Source organism: Vombatus ursinus, unplaced genomic scaffold, assembly GCF_900497805.2.
Source record: "Vombatus ursinus unplaced genomic scaffold, bare-nosed wombat genome assembly UNPS02014859.1, whole genome shotgun sequence".
Classification (NCBI taxonomy): Eukaryota; Metazoa; Chordata; class Mammalia; order Diprotodontia; family Vombatidae; genus Vombatus; species Vombatus ursinus.
Genome location: NW_020954637.1, coordinates 2,896,921 through 2,909,078, shown reverse-complemented (window position 1 = coordinate 2,909,078; position 12,158 = coordinate 2,896,921). Strand labels below are relative to the sequence as shown.

At 51.0% G+C, this 12,158-nt stretch overlaps 1 protein-coding gene across 2 annotated transcripts in view; it reads left to right on the top strand.

The window, feature by feature from the left end:
- EPHA8 (EPH receptor A8) overlaps window positions 1-11,588 on the top strand; it is a 45,420-nt gene extending 33,832 nt beyond the window's left edge. Inside the window, exons 8-17 of one of the 2 annotated variants that reach the window (XM_027841487.1) lie at window positions 1,469-1,562; window positions 3,362-3,429; window positions 4,353-4,517; window positions 5,761-5,946; window positions 6,425-6,486; window positions 7,590-7,799; window positions 8,224-8,373; window positions 9,184-9,374; window positions 9,775-9,939; window positions 10,938-11,588. In XM_027841487.1, the coding sequence (XP_027697288.1) occupies window positions 1,469-1,562; window positions 3,362-3,429; window positions 4,353-4,517; window positions 5,761-5,946; window positions 6,425-6,486; window positions 7,590-7,799; window positions 8,224-8,373; window positions 9,184-9,374; window positions 9,775-9,939; window positions 10,938-11,052 (1,406 nt within the window). In that variant the 3' untranslated portion in view covers window positions 11,053-11,588. Of the gene's footprint in view, window positions 1-1,465; window positions 1,563-3,361; window positions 3,430-4,352; window positions 4,518-5,760; window positions 5,947-6,424; window positions 6,487-7,589; window positions 7,800-8,223; window positions 8,374-9,183; window positions 9,375-9,774; window positions 9,940-10,937 lie in introns of both variants that reach the window. The other variant, XM_027841486.1, reaches the window with a different exon arrangement.
- The last annotated feature ends 570 nt before the right edge of the window (window positions 11,589-12,158 follow it).

Below are 12,158 nucleotides of genomic sequence, written 5' to 3'. Positions count from 1 at the left end.
CTGGGAGGGTCCTTAGAACACAGAATATGAAAGCTGAGAGGGACCTTAGAACACAGGATGTTAGAGCTGGGAGGGACCTTAGAACACAGAATGTCAAAGCTGGGAGGGTCCTTAGAACACAGAATGTTAGAGCTAGGAGGGACCTTAGAACACAGAATGTTAGAGCTGGGAGGGACCTTAGAACACAGAATGTTAGAGCTGGGAGGGGACCTTAGAACACAGGATGTCAAAGCTGGTAGGGTCCTTAGAACACAGAATGTTAGAGCTGGGAGGGACCTTAGAACACACAATGTCAAAGCTGAGAGGGCCCTCAGAACGTACAGTGTCAGAACTGGGAGGGCCCTTAGACCATAGCTTGCAAAAGCGTAGCATATTAAATCAGGAAAGGACATTAGAGACCTTCCAGCGTAAGCCGCTTGTTTTAGAGGACGCTAAGCCAGAGACACGTGCCCCGCATGGAAATACAAGCCTTCATTCCAGAAAGTCAGGCCTGAGAAGAGTCAGTGAGAGGTTCAGGAAAAACACAACAGCGCCAGGAAGGAATCAAGGCAGGAATTTCTGGCTCCATTTGATAGGTGAGAACGCTGAAGCCCAGGGTAAGAAAATGACTTACCTAAGGTCATGCAGAGCCAGCCCTAGGACCCAGGCCACCTCCTCCTAGTCCACTATGCTCTGGTACCACTCTCACTTCCCACCCATGTCAGTGGGCTCTGGATAAAGGACTAAATTCATCCATTAATTCAATAAACATTTATTAAGCGCCTGCTAGATACCCGGCACTGTGCTAGGCTTTAGGAATAAAAAGACAAAGTGAAATACAATTGCTGTCAATTAGCACACTTACAGAGGTAAGTAAGTATGAAATACAGGTCTGTATCTAGGTGGCTAAGTGGATAGAGCGCTGGACCTGGAGTCAGGAAGAACTGGGTTCAGATCCTGCATCAGCTACTTACTAGCTGTGTGACCCTGGGAATGTCACTTAACATTGATTTGCCTCAGTTTCCTCATCTGTAAAATGAAAATAATAAATGTGCCGACCCCTCAGGGTTGTTGTAAGGATTAAATGAAGCAATATGTAAAGTGCTTTGTAAAGCTTAAAGCATTCTAGAAATGTTGACCATTATCATCATATAAGTTCAAAATAATTTGGGGGAAGGGGAGGTTCAGAGAGGCTCCTAACAAGACATTGGGGAGATAGATTGCAAGCTCCTTTAGCACAGGGACTTTCTGCCTCTCCTTGTACGCTCCCGTGCTTAGCACAGTGCCTTGCACACAGTAAGAGCTTAATCAGTGTTTATTCATTGATTCCTGATTGATTGATTTGCATGAAATGTTCAAGTTCTGGGTTGCCCTCCCATCTGGGCCCAGGCTAGGTGGAGGGGGTTTTCTCTCCCTCTTGTCTCTGCCCCCGTCAGCCGGGCAAGCCGTCTTCCCCAGAGCTGATGGCGCCTCCTGCCTCCCGTAGCAGGGCTCCGCTATGACACCAGGACCATCGTGTGGATTTGCTTGACGCTCATCACGGGTCTGGTCCTCCTTTTGCTGCTGCTTATCTGCAAGAAGAGGTAGGTGGGGCATCTGACCTTCTCCTGCCCCCTCCCACCACCGGCACCTTCTCCTTCACATGCCAGGCCTTCGGGGGCCAGCTCCGCTCTCCAGCTCCTTGAAGACTCCCTGCATGTTTGTTTTGCAGTCAACAGGTTTCCTTTCTGCCGGCTTCCTCTCTTCCCATCTGCCCTCATGCCTTTCTGCTTCTCCTTCTACCCGCTCATTTCCCAAGCTCAGCCTGAAAATACAGCCCTGGCTATAGAGGCCAACGTTGACAAAACAACGCTTAAGGGATGGGACTTCATATTTAGGTAGTGATAATAATAGCTAGATTGGTTTATATACAGCTTTAAGGTTTGCGAAGCAGCTTACAAAATATTATCTCATTTGATCATAATGATAACCCTGGGAAGTAATTTCTGTTATTATTCCCATTTTACAGATGAGGAAACTGAGGCATACAGAGGTTAAGTGACTTGTTCAGGGTCATACAACTAGTAGGTGTCTTGAGACTGGATTTGAACCTGATTAGGTCTTCCTGTATCACCTAGCTGCTTAAGGTTAAGCTTCAAATTCTAGAATTTTGGAGCAGGGAGAAACCTCAGAACACAGAACGTGAGAGCTGGGAGGGCCCTTAGGACACAGAATGCTATAGTGCTCAAAGGGACTTCAGAACCCAGAATGTCAGAGTCATAAGTTCCCTTATGGCACAGAAGTCATACTTGAGAGAGCATTCGAACATAGTATGTCAAAAATGAGAAGAACCTTAGAACATAAGATGGACCTTAGAAAGGGATGTCAGCTAAAATGAATCTTAGAACAAATTGTGTTACAACGTTTAATGTCAGAGCTGGGAGGAATTTTAGAACATAGCATATTAGAGCATGGAATGTCAGAGCCATCATGGACCATAGAACAGAATGTCAGCTGAAATGGATCTTAGAATGTATTGTTAGAACATAAAATGTTGCAGCTTGGAACATAACATGTTAGAGCACAAAATGTTAGAAAATAGAATATCAGAATGATGCTAGACCTTAGAATAGAATGAAATGGATCTTAGTGCATAATTAAACGTTGGAGTTGGAAGGGACGATAGAATGTCACTCAGCTTAGGAGACTATTTCTTCAGGTGAGGAATGGAAGAGCCCAAGGAGAGAGGGGACCATCTCAAGATCCTAGAGATCAATAGGGGCAGGGCCAGGACCAAACCTCAGCTCTCCTGACTCCCAGTCCAGGCCGTCTTCTACTCCCCCACGCTTAGCAAGAGGCAGGGTTAGTTAGACAAGACCTCCTAGAGCAGATGTTTCAATGAGGCATGGTCAAGGAAGGAGGCCAATAAGTTCGATGGAAAGGAGAGAGCATGTGGCAGTCGTGGAAAAATGATAGTCTTCAAGGCTTAGAGGTCTAGGAAGAGAATTTTTGTTTGACCAAAGATCTAGAGAAACAAGGGAATAGGAGAGAGAGAGAGAGAGAGAGAGAGAGAGAGAGAGAGAGAGAGAGAGAGAGAGAGAGACAGAAATTGGAGGGGAGTTCTGTGTTTGAAAGAAAAGATTTGGAGGAAGAAAATGCTGGTGGCTGGTGCACAGGTGATAGGAGCAGCAAGAAAGCCTCCCACAAGGCTGTTACATGTCCAAGTCTAGCACCCCATCCCAGGTGGGAGTGAGGCTGTGGGATCCCTTGTGATAGACACCCCAGATTTTCATCTGGGACAACGCCATTGGTGGGTAGGGAGTCCACTGGAAGGCAGAGGAAGGGATGGAAGAAACTAAGAGGGTAAGGTTGGCTAAGGAACAATGAGACCCTTTCCTCCCAGGCATTGTGGCTACAGCAAGGCCTTCCAGGACTCTGATGAAGAGAAGATGCACTATCAGAATGGGCAGGGTAAGTAAGTGTAAGAGGCCTCAGAGATAGGGATGAGAGGAAGGGGAAGGAGGTAGGGAATGAGGGCCAAGATCCCAATTCCCCCTCCCCTAATTGATCCTGGAGGAGGGCATCAGAGCAGGGGAGGAAAGAGTCACCCACAGAAACATTCAAAATTAAGGAACCCCCCTCCCCCACCCCAGAGCTTCTTCTGTATCTTTTGACTGCTATAGGGAGAATGTCAAACCCTGCAGAGATGCCCACGACCTGATCTAGACCCCAAGATGTTATAGGCCAGCTCTGGATTTTATAAAGAGATAACAGTGCCCTAGAATACTAAAGAGGACACTCAGGACTCTCGAGAGACCCCAAGAGTCTATAGGTTAAGTCCCAAGCACTTCCAGGAGGGCTTGTTTCATTTGGGGAAGAGAAAACTTGGGTGAGAGGCATGAGAGCTCATTTAGTATTTGAAGGGATGTCGTGGGGAAAAGGAATCTGATCTATTTGGCTTGGGTCCAGAGGACAGAGCAGGAGCAGTGTGTAGAAGCTACAGAGATGCAGATACTGGCCTAATATAAGGGGGAAATAATTAACTTTCTAATGACGAGAGCTGTCAAAAGGTGCAGTGGCCTACAGGGAGTGAGCGCCATGTCATTGGAGGTCTCCATTTGAATGTTGTAGAGAGAGTTCCTGTTCAGCTATGGGTTACACTCGATGACCTCTGAGCTCAGCTCTGGAGAATCTATGGTCCTTGGTAGATTGTCTGACTCACAGAGACACTCCCAAGATCTCATAGCCCTTCTATGTGGGGAAGTCCCTCCAGAGGAGAATTGCAGGGAGGGGTCCGGTCCCACCAGGGAAAGGGAAGTCTATGGAGGGCCCCACCAAGGGAAGGATCCTCCCAGAATACTGCTAACAGGCATCTTCCTGTTCCCTTTCTCTAGCCCCTCCCCCAGTCTTCCTTCCTCTGCACCATCCCCCCGGGAAGATCCCCAAACCCCAGTTCTACTCAGACCCTCACACCTACGAAGAACCTGGGCGAGCCCGGCGAAGCTTCAGTCGTGAGATTGAGGCCTCCAGGATTCACATTGAGAAGATCATTGGTTCTGGTGAGAACCTGAGGGGAGCAGGGTGGGGGCATATGGGGCTACTGGCTGGGGAGGGTGAAGGGGTGTGAGCATGGGTACCCTTCTCCAGTGGGCTCAGCAGCCTCAGTTCAGTGAGCCGTTCTAGGCTGGCAGCATAACACAACATCAGCATAGCTGGAAATGGTGCACTAGCCTCCTGCCTCTGCCATTTACTACCCACGTGACTTTGGGCAGGTCTCAAAATGGACCTCTATTTCCTCATTTGTAAAAAATGAGGAGGTTGGCCTAAGGTCTTTGGCAACTCTAAAATGCACCAGTGGAGATCAGCAGGGTTGGGCTGAGTCTGCTCTCCAGTCACCATGGCTTGCTTCCTCTATGCTTGGCATGCTCCATATGCATGGTGGAAAGAGCCGGTGCTCACAAGGCAGGGGAGCTGGGTTTAAATCCAGCCTGATACCAGATGTGTGACCAGGCACAGTCACTTTAATCTCTCTACACCTGACTTTCCTCATCTGTAAAATGAGAAGGTTAGATTAGATGATCTCTAATATACCTTCCCGGTCTCAGTCTGTCAGCCTGTAGTCCCATGCATGTGTGGACTCATTAGCAGCACCAGCATGGCCCTGCCACCTCCAACACCAGAACTCCTCCCGATTCCATAACCAAGGGCAGGAGACCCAAGGTGTTGCCTTCCAGACTCTTCACCTCTCCCCATTAAGCACTGCCCTTCCCACACTAGACTCATTGTCCATTCTTCAAATGCTTTAGCAGGCTCAGGTTTCACTCTCTAAACCAAGGCCAATCTCCATGATCCACCACCATTTGCTATCTACCAACCTAAGTGGCGCCATAGTGGAGAGAGCACTGGGCTTGGAGTCAGGAAGATTCATCTTCCTGAGTTCAAATCCAGCCTCAGACACTTAGTAGCTGTGTGATCCTAGGCAAGTCACTTAACCCTCTCTGCCTCAGTTTTCTCATCTGTAAAAGGAGCTAGAAAGGGAAATGGCAAACCACTACGGCATCTTTGCCCAGAAAGCCCCAAATAGGGTCACAAAGAGTTGGTCACCACAGAAATGACTCAACAACAACAAACCTGCTTGTCTAGCGCCCCACTGGAATCACCATCTTTCTCTCCTCTACCCATCACTTCTTTGTGAAGTAAGCTTTCCTACATAATAGAGGATGAGGGACATTAATAGGGATTGGGAAACAGCAGAGGCCAAAGGAGAGGTGAAGAGCTCACTGCCTCCCCGGGACCCCTCAGGTGAGTCTGGGGAGGTATGCTATGGACGACTGCGGATGCCAGGGCAGCGAGAGGTGCCAGTGGCTATCAAGGCCCTGAAGGCAGGGTCCTCAGAGCGCCAACGACAAGACTTCCTCAGTGAGGCTTCCATCATGGGACAGTTTGACCACCCCAACATCATCCATCTTGAGGGTGTTGTCACCCGGGGTGAGTACCTTGGGGGTCCCCAAATACCCACCTCCACCCTCCTTGAGTCTACAGTACCATCAACACCACTGCTCCCCACTCTCCCCACCCCGCAAGAGAAACTTCTTCCCCTCCTGACTACTTAAGGGAAAATAATTCAAAAGGCCAAGACAAGAGTCAGTGTCTTGGCCCAGCTGTGTCCCTGCCCAGATATGACTGAGCTGCCCCAGTTTTGCTGGGCTCCTTGGTGACTCTATGGGTCTGCCTGGGTTGAATACCAAATAGGTACCATCCACACCATTGGAAGTCAGCTCTGAGAAGAGGGCCTTAAGGTTGACTTCCCTTGGGTATTTCCTGCCTGGAGCTTTTGCCTTCTTCAGAGCCCTTAGCCATAATTAGAGACCCCAAAGGACCTAAGGGATGTGGGGAAACCTGGAGTGAGCAAGATGGGGAGATAGGACCCCCAAGAGAGCCATATCTCTCTGTCCCCCTTGCCCAGGCCGTCTGGCAATGATTGTGACTGAATATATGGAGAACGGCTCCCTGGATTCTTTCCTGAGGGTATGTGAGCACCAGCCCCCCCAATTCCCTTCCTCTATCCATTGGCCCTCTCTCCTGCTCAGAGACCTGGGGAAAAATAGAACTCCTCAGAGGCTTGGAGGAGATAGGGATGTCCCTATACTCAGGTTCCCTTTGGTAGCTGGACCTAGGAGGAAGATGGTTGGGAACAGCAGTGACTGGGGATCAGGACACCTGGGTTCTTGTCCCAACTCGCTAGCCTTAGTTTGAAGAATTCACATCCCCTCTCTGTGACTGTTCCCTGTGAAGGGGTCAGACCAATCATTCACGTACCTTCCATGTCTTCATTTTGGATTTGGTGAAGAGACAATAGGAGTTAATGTGGTGCAGCTGTTGTAGCCACACCATTGGTGTGGGACCCAGAAGACTTGGATTTGCAAATGTCTCTACAGATTATAAACTGTGGGTGTGGCCTTGGGCAGATCATTTCTCCTCATTTGCTTAAGAAGGGAGTGGGCTTTATGAGTTCCAGAGGCTCCTCCAGCTCCCAGGTTCTGTAGCTTAGTGTCCCACCCTAACCCAGCAGTTGGTGGCCTCGTCTCTGTCCGTTTGGAGCTCACTTCCAGCATTGACTGTGGGATCCTCTGATTCTAAGGGGTAGGGGGTGGGAATCTTAGAGGCAGGATGTTCAGGCTAGCTTCCACCTACCCGCATTAGGAGATCCCCCCTTCCTGCCCCTTCCTGCCCCATGGGGTCTCTCTGTCACCCCTTGCCAAGGCTGAGAAGTGTATGTACACAGGCAGTACTCAGGGGCTTTGTCCAGAAGCTGAGAAGAAAAGGAGAAAAAAAAGAAGGGAGGGAGGGAGGAAGGAAGGAAGGGAAGGAGGGAGGGAAAGAGGGAAGGGAAAGAAAAGGAAGGAAGAGAAGATCAGAGGGAAGGTGAGATAGAAGGAGAAAATAAAGGGAAGAAAGAAGGAAAAAGGAGAAGGGAAGGAAGGAAAGAAGAAAGGGAGGGAGGGAAGGGGAAGGGAAGAGAAGGAGGGAGGGAGGGGGGAAGGACCCAGTTAGCTGGTGCCCTGGGCCAGGCAATGGGAGCCCTTGGCTAGAGCCAGCCTAAGGCTGCCAGGCCTCTCTCTCCCTCTCAGACCCATGACGGGCAGTTCACCATCGTGCAGCTGGTGGGTATGCTGCGAGGGGTGGGCGCTGGCATGCGCTACCTCTCTGACCTAGGCTACGTCCATCGAGATCTGGCTGCCCGCAATGTCCTGGTGAACAGCCAACTGGTGTGCAAGGTGTCTGACTTTGGCCTCTCTCGTGTCCTGGAAGACGACCCTGATGCTGCCTACACCACCACGGTGGGTGGCCACTGCCCCTAAGCTTAGAGCACCCTCCAGATTGGCAGTCTTAACTCCTTTCTGTCTTCCCCCCTCCCCTACCCCTGATAGTAGAAAGATCTCAGCATCAGGGGTGCTCTGAGGTTTCCCTCCTAACCCTGCCCTTGTCTTACAAGAACCCTGGCCTTGGAATGAAAAGGTCTAGGTTCAAAGTCTTCCATTCACTGACTGTGTGACCTTGGACAAGTCATTATCCCTCTATGGGCCTCAGTTTCCTCCTTCGGACCGGATGATCTGTACCAGCTCTGACTCACCACTGGCCCCACAGCCAACCCCATTTGCTGCCCCACACCTTCCCTCCCATTCCTTGGGTGCTAAGCTTAGGGTTGGTCAGCGTGAGGGAGCCTCCGGTGATTAGCCCATCTCTGGCCTCTTCCTGTCTCAGGGAGGGAAGATTCCTATCCGCTGGACGGCCCCTGAAGCCATTGCTTTCTGCAAGTTCTCCTCAGCCAGCGACGTATGGAGTTTTGGGGTAGTGATGTGGGAGGTGCTGGCCTACGGGGAGCGGCCATACTGGAATATGACAAACCGTGATGTAAGTACCAGCCTGGGACAGGGATGAGGATGAATGTGGAAGGTCAGGGAGCCAGGGAAAAGAATTGGGGGTGGGACGAGGTGGGGAGGGGAAAGAGAAGGATTGGGGGAGAGGTGTGGAATCATGGAAATAAGGGTTCACAAGAGGTAGCAGGAAGGGATTTTAAATGTGGGTTTTTGTCCAATCCACTCATTTTCCAGAGGAGAAAAAACCGAGGCCCAGAAGCTAAATGATTTGCCTAAGATCACCCAGGGTATAAGAAATAGTGAGGATTCCAACTGAGGTGCTCTCATTCCCAGGCCCAGTTTAGTGGCCGGTACACTAGCCAGACCCCGGGCTAGAGAGTCCAAATCCAATCACTCAGAACATGTTTTGCCCTGGGCAAGTCACTTACCCCCCAGTTGCTTCAGAAAATTAAAAACAAAATGAGAGAGGTTGGACCCGATATTCTCCGAGGCCCATCTATGAGGGGCAGCTAGCGAGGGAGCTGGCCTGGAAGAGGTTAAGTAGGAGAGAGGCCAGCCGAGGGCCAGAGAAGTTAAGGAGAGCCTGGTTGGGAAAGCTGGTGGCTGAGAGGTTCTCGAGGGTGGGAAGCCTTCTGGGGAGTCAGGACAAAAGAGACCTTAGTGGTGAGATGAGGGAGGGAGGCAGGAAGACGGAGAGCCGGTAAAAGATGCAGCCAGGCCTGGGGGAGAGAGGTCAGGCAGGAGGGAAAGGGGAAGGCCATGTAGGGCCTGGAGGAAGTTAGTGGGCTAGGGAGGGAGAGATGCCAGAATGAAGCCGCATCCTGGTACCTCCTCTGAACCCCAGGTCATTAGCTCAGTGGAGGAAGGGTACCGCCTCCCTGCCCCCATGGGCTGTCCCACAGCTCTCCACCAGCTCATGCAGGACTGTTGGCAGAAAGAGCGGAGCCAGAGGCCGCGCTTCCCCCAGATCGTCAGCATCCTCGACTCCCTCATCCGCAACCCCGAGACCCTCAGGGTCACTGCCACAGTGAACAGGTACCGGCCCTGCCCTGCTGATGCCATGTGGTGTGGTGGGAAGAGCCCTGGATTTGGAGTCCGAAGACCTGGGTTCGAATTCTAGCTCTATTATTTAATCATCTATTATCTGTTCCCATCTGTGGGCTCTCAGGTCCCTGATCTCTAAAATGAAGGAATGGGTTCTCTAAGCTTCTCTAAGATCCTTCCACCTCATCACTATGATCCCAGTCTGGAACCCCCTTGGGTCACTGCTGAGCAAAGAAACCAGTGACTGACCTCAGCTGGGGACTAGGGAAGCCTGCAGCTTTAGGTCCCACCCAGGGTCCAACTCCATCAAGAATTGATTCTTGGAAGGCACCAGAGCCTGCCCTGGGCAATGGCTGTTGCCGCTGCTCACCAGGCCCTCCTCCATCCTCAGGTGCCCAGCCCCAGCCTTTGCTCGGAGCTGCTTTGACCTTCGAGGAGGTGGTGGCGGTGTCACCGTGGGCGACTGGTTGGACTCCATCAGGATGGGTCGGTACCGGGAGCATTTTGCAGCAGGCGGCTACTCATCTCTGGGCATGGTCCTGCGCATGAATGTCCAGTGAGTACAAATCAGGGTGGGCCCAGCCCAAGTGGCAGGGATATGGAAGGAGAATATGGTGGGAAAAAATGCCAAACCCAATGGTCAGAAAATCTGGGTTTAAATCAATCCCTCCTTTGCAACTGACTGGCTATGTCAAGTCAAGTCAACAAGTATTTAGTAGATGCTACCATGTGCCGGTGATGTGCCGAGTACTGGGGATACAAAGAAAGGCAAAAGACAGTCCTGCCCTCGAGGAACTTTCAGTCTAATGGGGGACACAACATGCAGATAACAACATACGACCTGGATACATTGTAGATCTTCTCAAGAGAATGCTCTAGAATGTAGGGAGATTGGGAAGGGCTTCCTGTGGAAGGAGCCAGGCGGGGCAGAGGAAGAGATGGAGCATTCCAGGCTTGGGGGAGCAGCCGGTGAACATGCAGGAAGGAAAGACATGGGGTGTAGGTGTCTCCTGGGAGGAACAGCACGGACACCAGCACCACTGGATTGTAGAAGAAGACGATTTTCCCTTCGTTTCTCTGGGTCTTAGTTTTCTCATTCATAAAATAAGACAGTGGGAGGCAGTGATTTCTAAGATTCCTCCTACTTCTAGATCAAAGGTTCTTAACCTGAGGTCTTTGAATTTTTTTAATATTTTAACGATTCCAATATAATTTATTTGCTTCATAATTCTGTGCATTTAAAAACATTATTCTGAGAAGTGCGTAGACTTCGCCAGACTGACCACCCAAGGGAAGATGCGGAGAAAGGTTAAGAATTGCTGATCTTTTGAACTGGAGGGAGAGGGGCAGGGGAAAGGGAAAGTGGAGAGTGGAAGAGGGTGGTGGTAGGACATCACGTCATCATGATGGATGATGGAAGAACCAGTTGAGAGAGTGTGGCTCTCAGCGCAGTGCAGCTCTGCTGCTGGAGAAAGGGCTCCTGGCTCACCATCCACACTCTTGTCTTGGGAGAGAAGGTCCATGGCCTTGACTGGAGTTCTTTTGCCTTGTCAGGGATGTTCGTGGCCTGGGCATCACCCTCACAGGACACCAGAAGAAGATTGTCAGCAGCATCCAGGCCATGCGCTCCCAGCTGACCAGCCCCAATGGGCCTCGGAGGCCCCTCTGACCTGCTGTTTGCTTGTGGGGACTAAGAGGGAGCCCAAAGCCAGGCCTGCCCGGGAGGGAAAGGGGGTCTGCAAGGGCTCGAGGTCAATGGGCAAACTGGAGCTGGCTCCGTGGAAAGAAGGCCTAGGACCCAGCCCAGGACAGAAGGGAGGTGGAGGCTGCCCTCCCCAATCCCCTATCCCTTCCTCCCCATGCTTCCTTCTGACCATCAGACTAGCCCCCTGGGCTGGGTCATGGGGGCAGAGGGTAGTTCTGCTTGGGGTTGGGAGCCAAGAGAGGTCTTGGCTAGAAGCCACCTGGCTCTCAGGATGGACATGTCACTTCCCTCAGTGTCCGGAAAGCCCCTCATCTGTCCTTGACGTGTCTGCTCACAATCCAGGAGAGGTGGAGCGGGGTGGAGAGGGGTGGGGTGGGTTGGAGGCAGACAGAATCTTCGCCATCAGGGTTCCCACAGGGTCCTTGGAACTCATCCCCGAAGGCTGGTGGGCCCCGGCTGGGCCTCAACTCCTGGTGTCAGCCAAAGATGCTGTCCCCCTGCCTTGCGCATTAGTGTGCATGTGTTCAAGTGTGTGAAAGTGTGTGTGTATCACAGGGTCAAGTGATGGTGTATGAGTGTGTTCTAAGGACTTGTGTATGTGTGTGTGTGTTCCTTGCACTAAGGTATGCATGTGTTCAAAAGTATTCTGAACTGGTCACACTCTATCCGGGGTGCCCCATTTTGGAAGAAATGCTAATAAGCTGGAGGTTTGCCAGAGATGGGCAGCCAGGGTAGAGAAAGACCTTGAGACGTGGGAGAATGGGTCAGAGGAAGTGGGCATGATTAGCCTGGAGGGGAGAAGACTCAGGTCCGGGGCCACGAGTGATTGTCCTCAAGTATTTAGAGGGCTATTGTCTATTGGAATTAGATTAGTTCTGTTTGGTCCTAAGGGCAGAACCAGGAGCACTAGTGAGAAGCTGCAAAGAGGCAAATGAAGGCCTGATAGGGGAAAAAAACTTGCCTAATGGTTACTACCTATGTGACCTTGGATAAGTCACTTCCCTCCCTGGACTTCAGTTTCATCAAAAAAAATGTGGGTGTTGGACTGGCTGACCTCTAAGTCTCTAGGC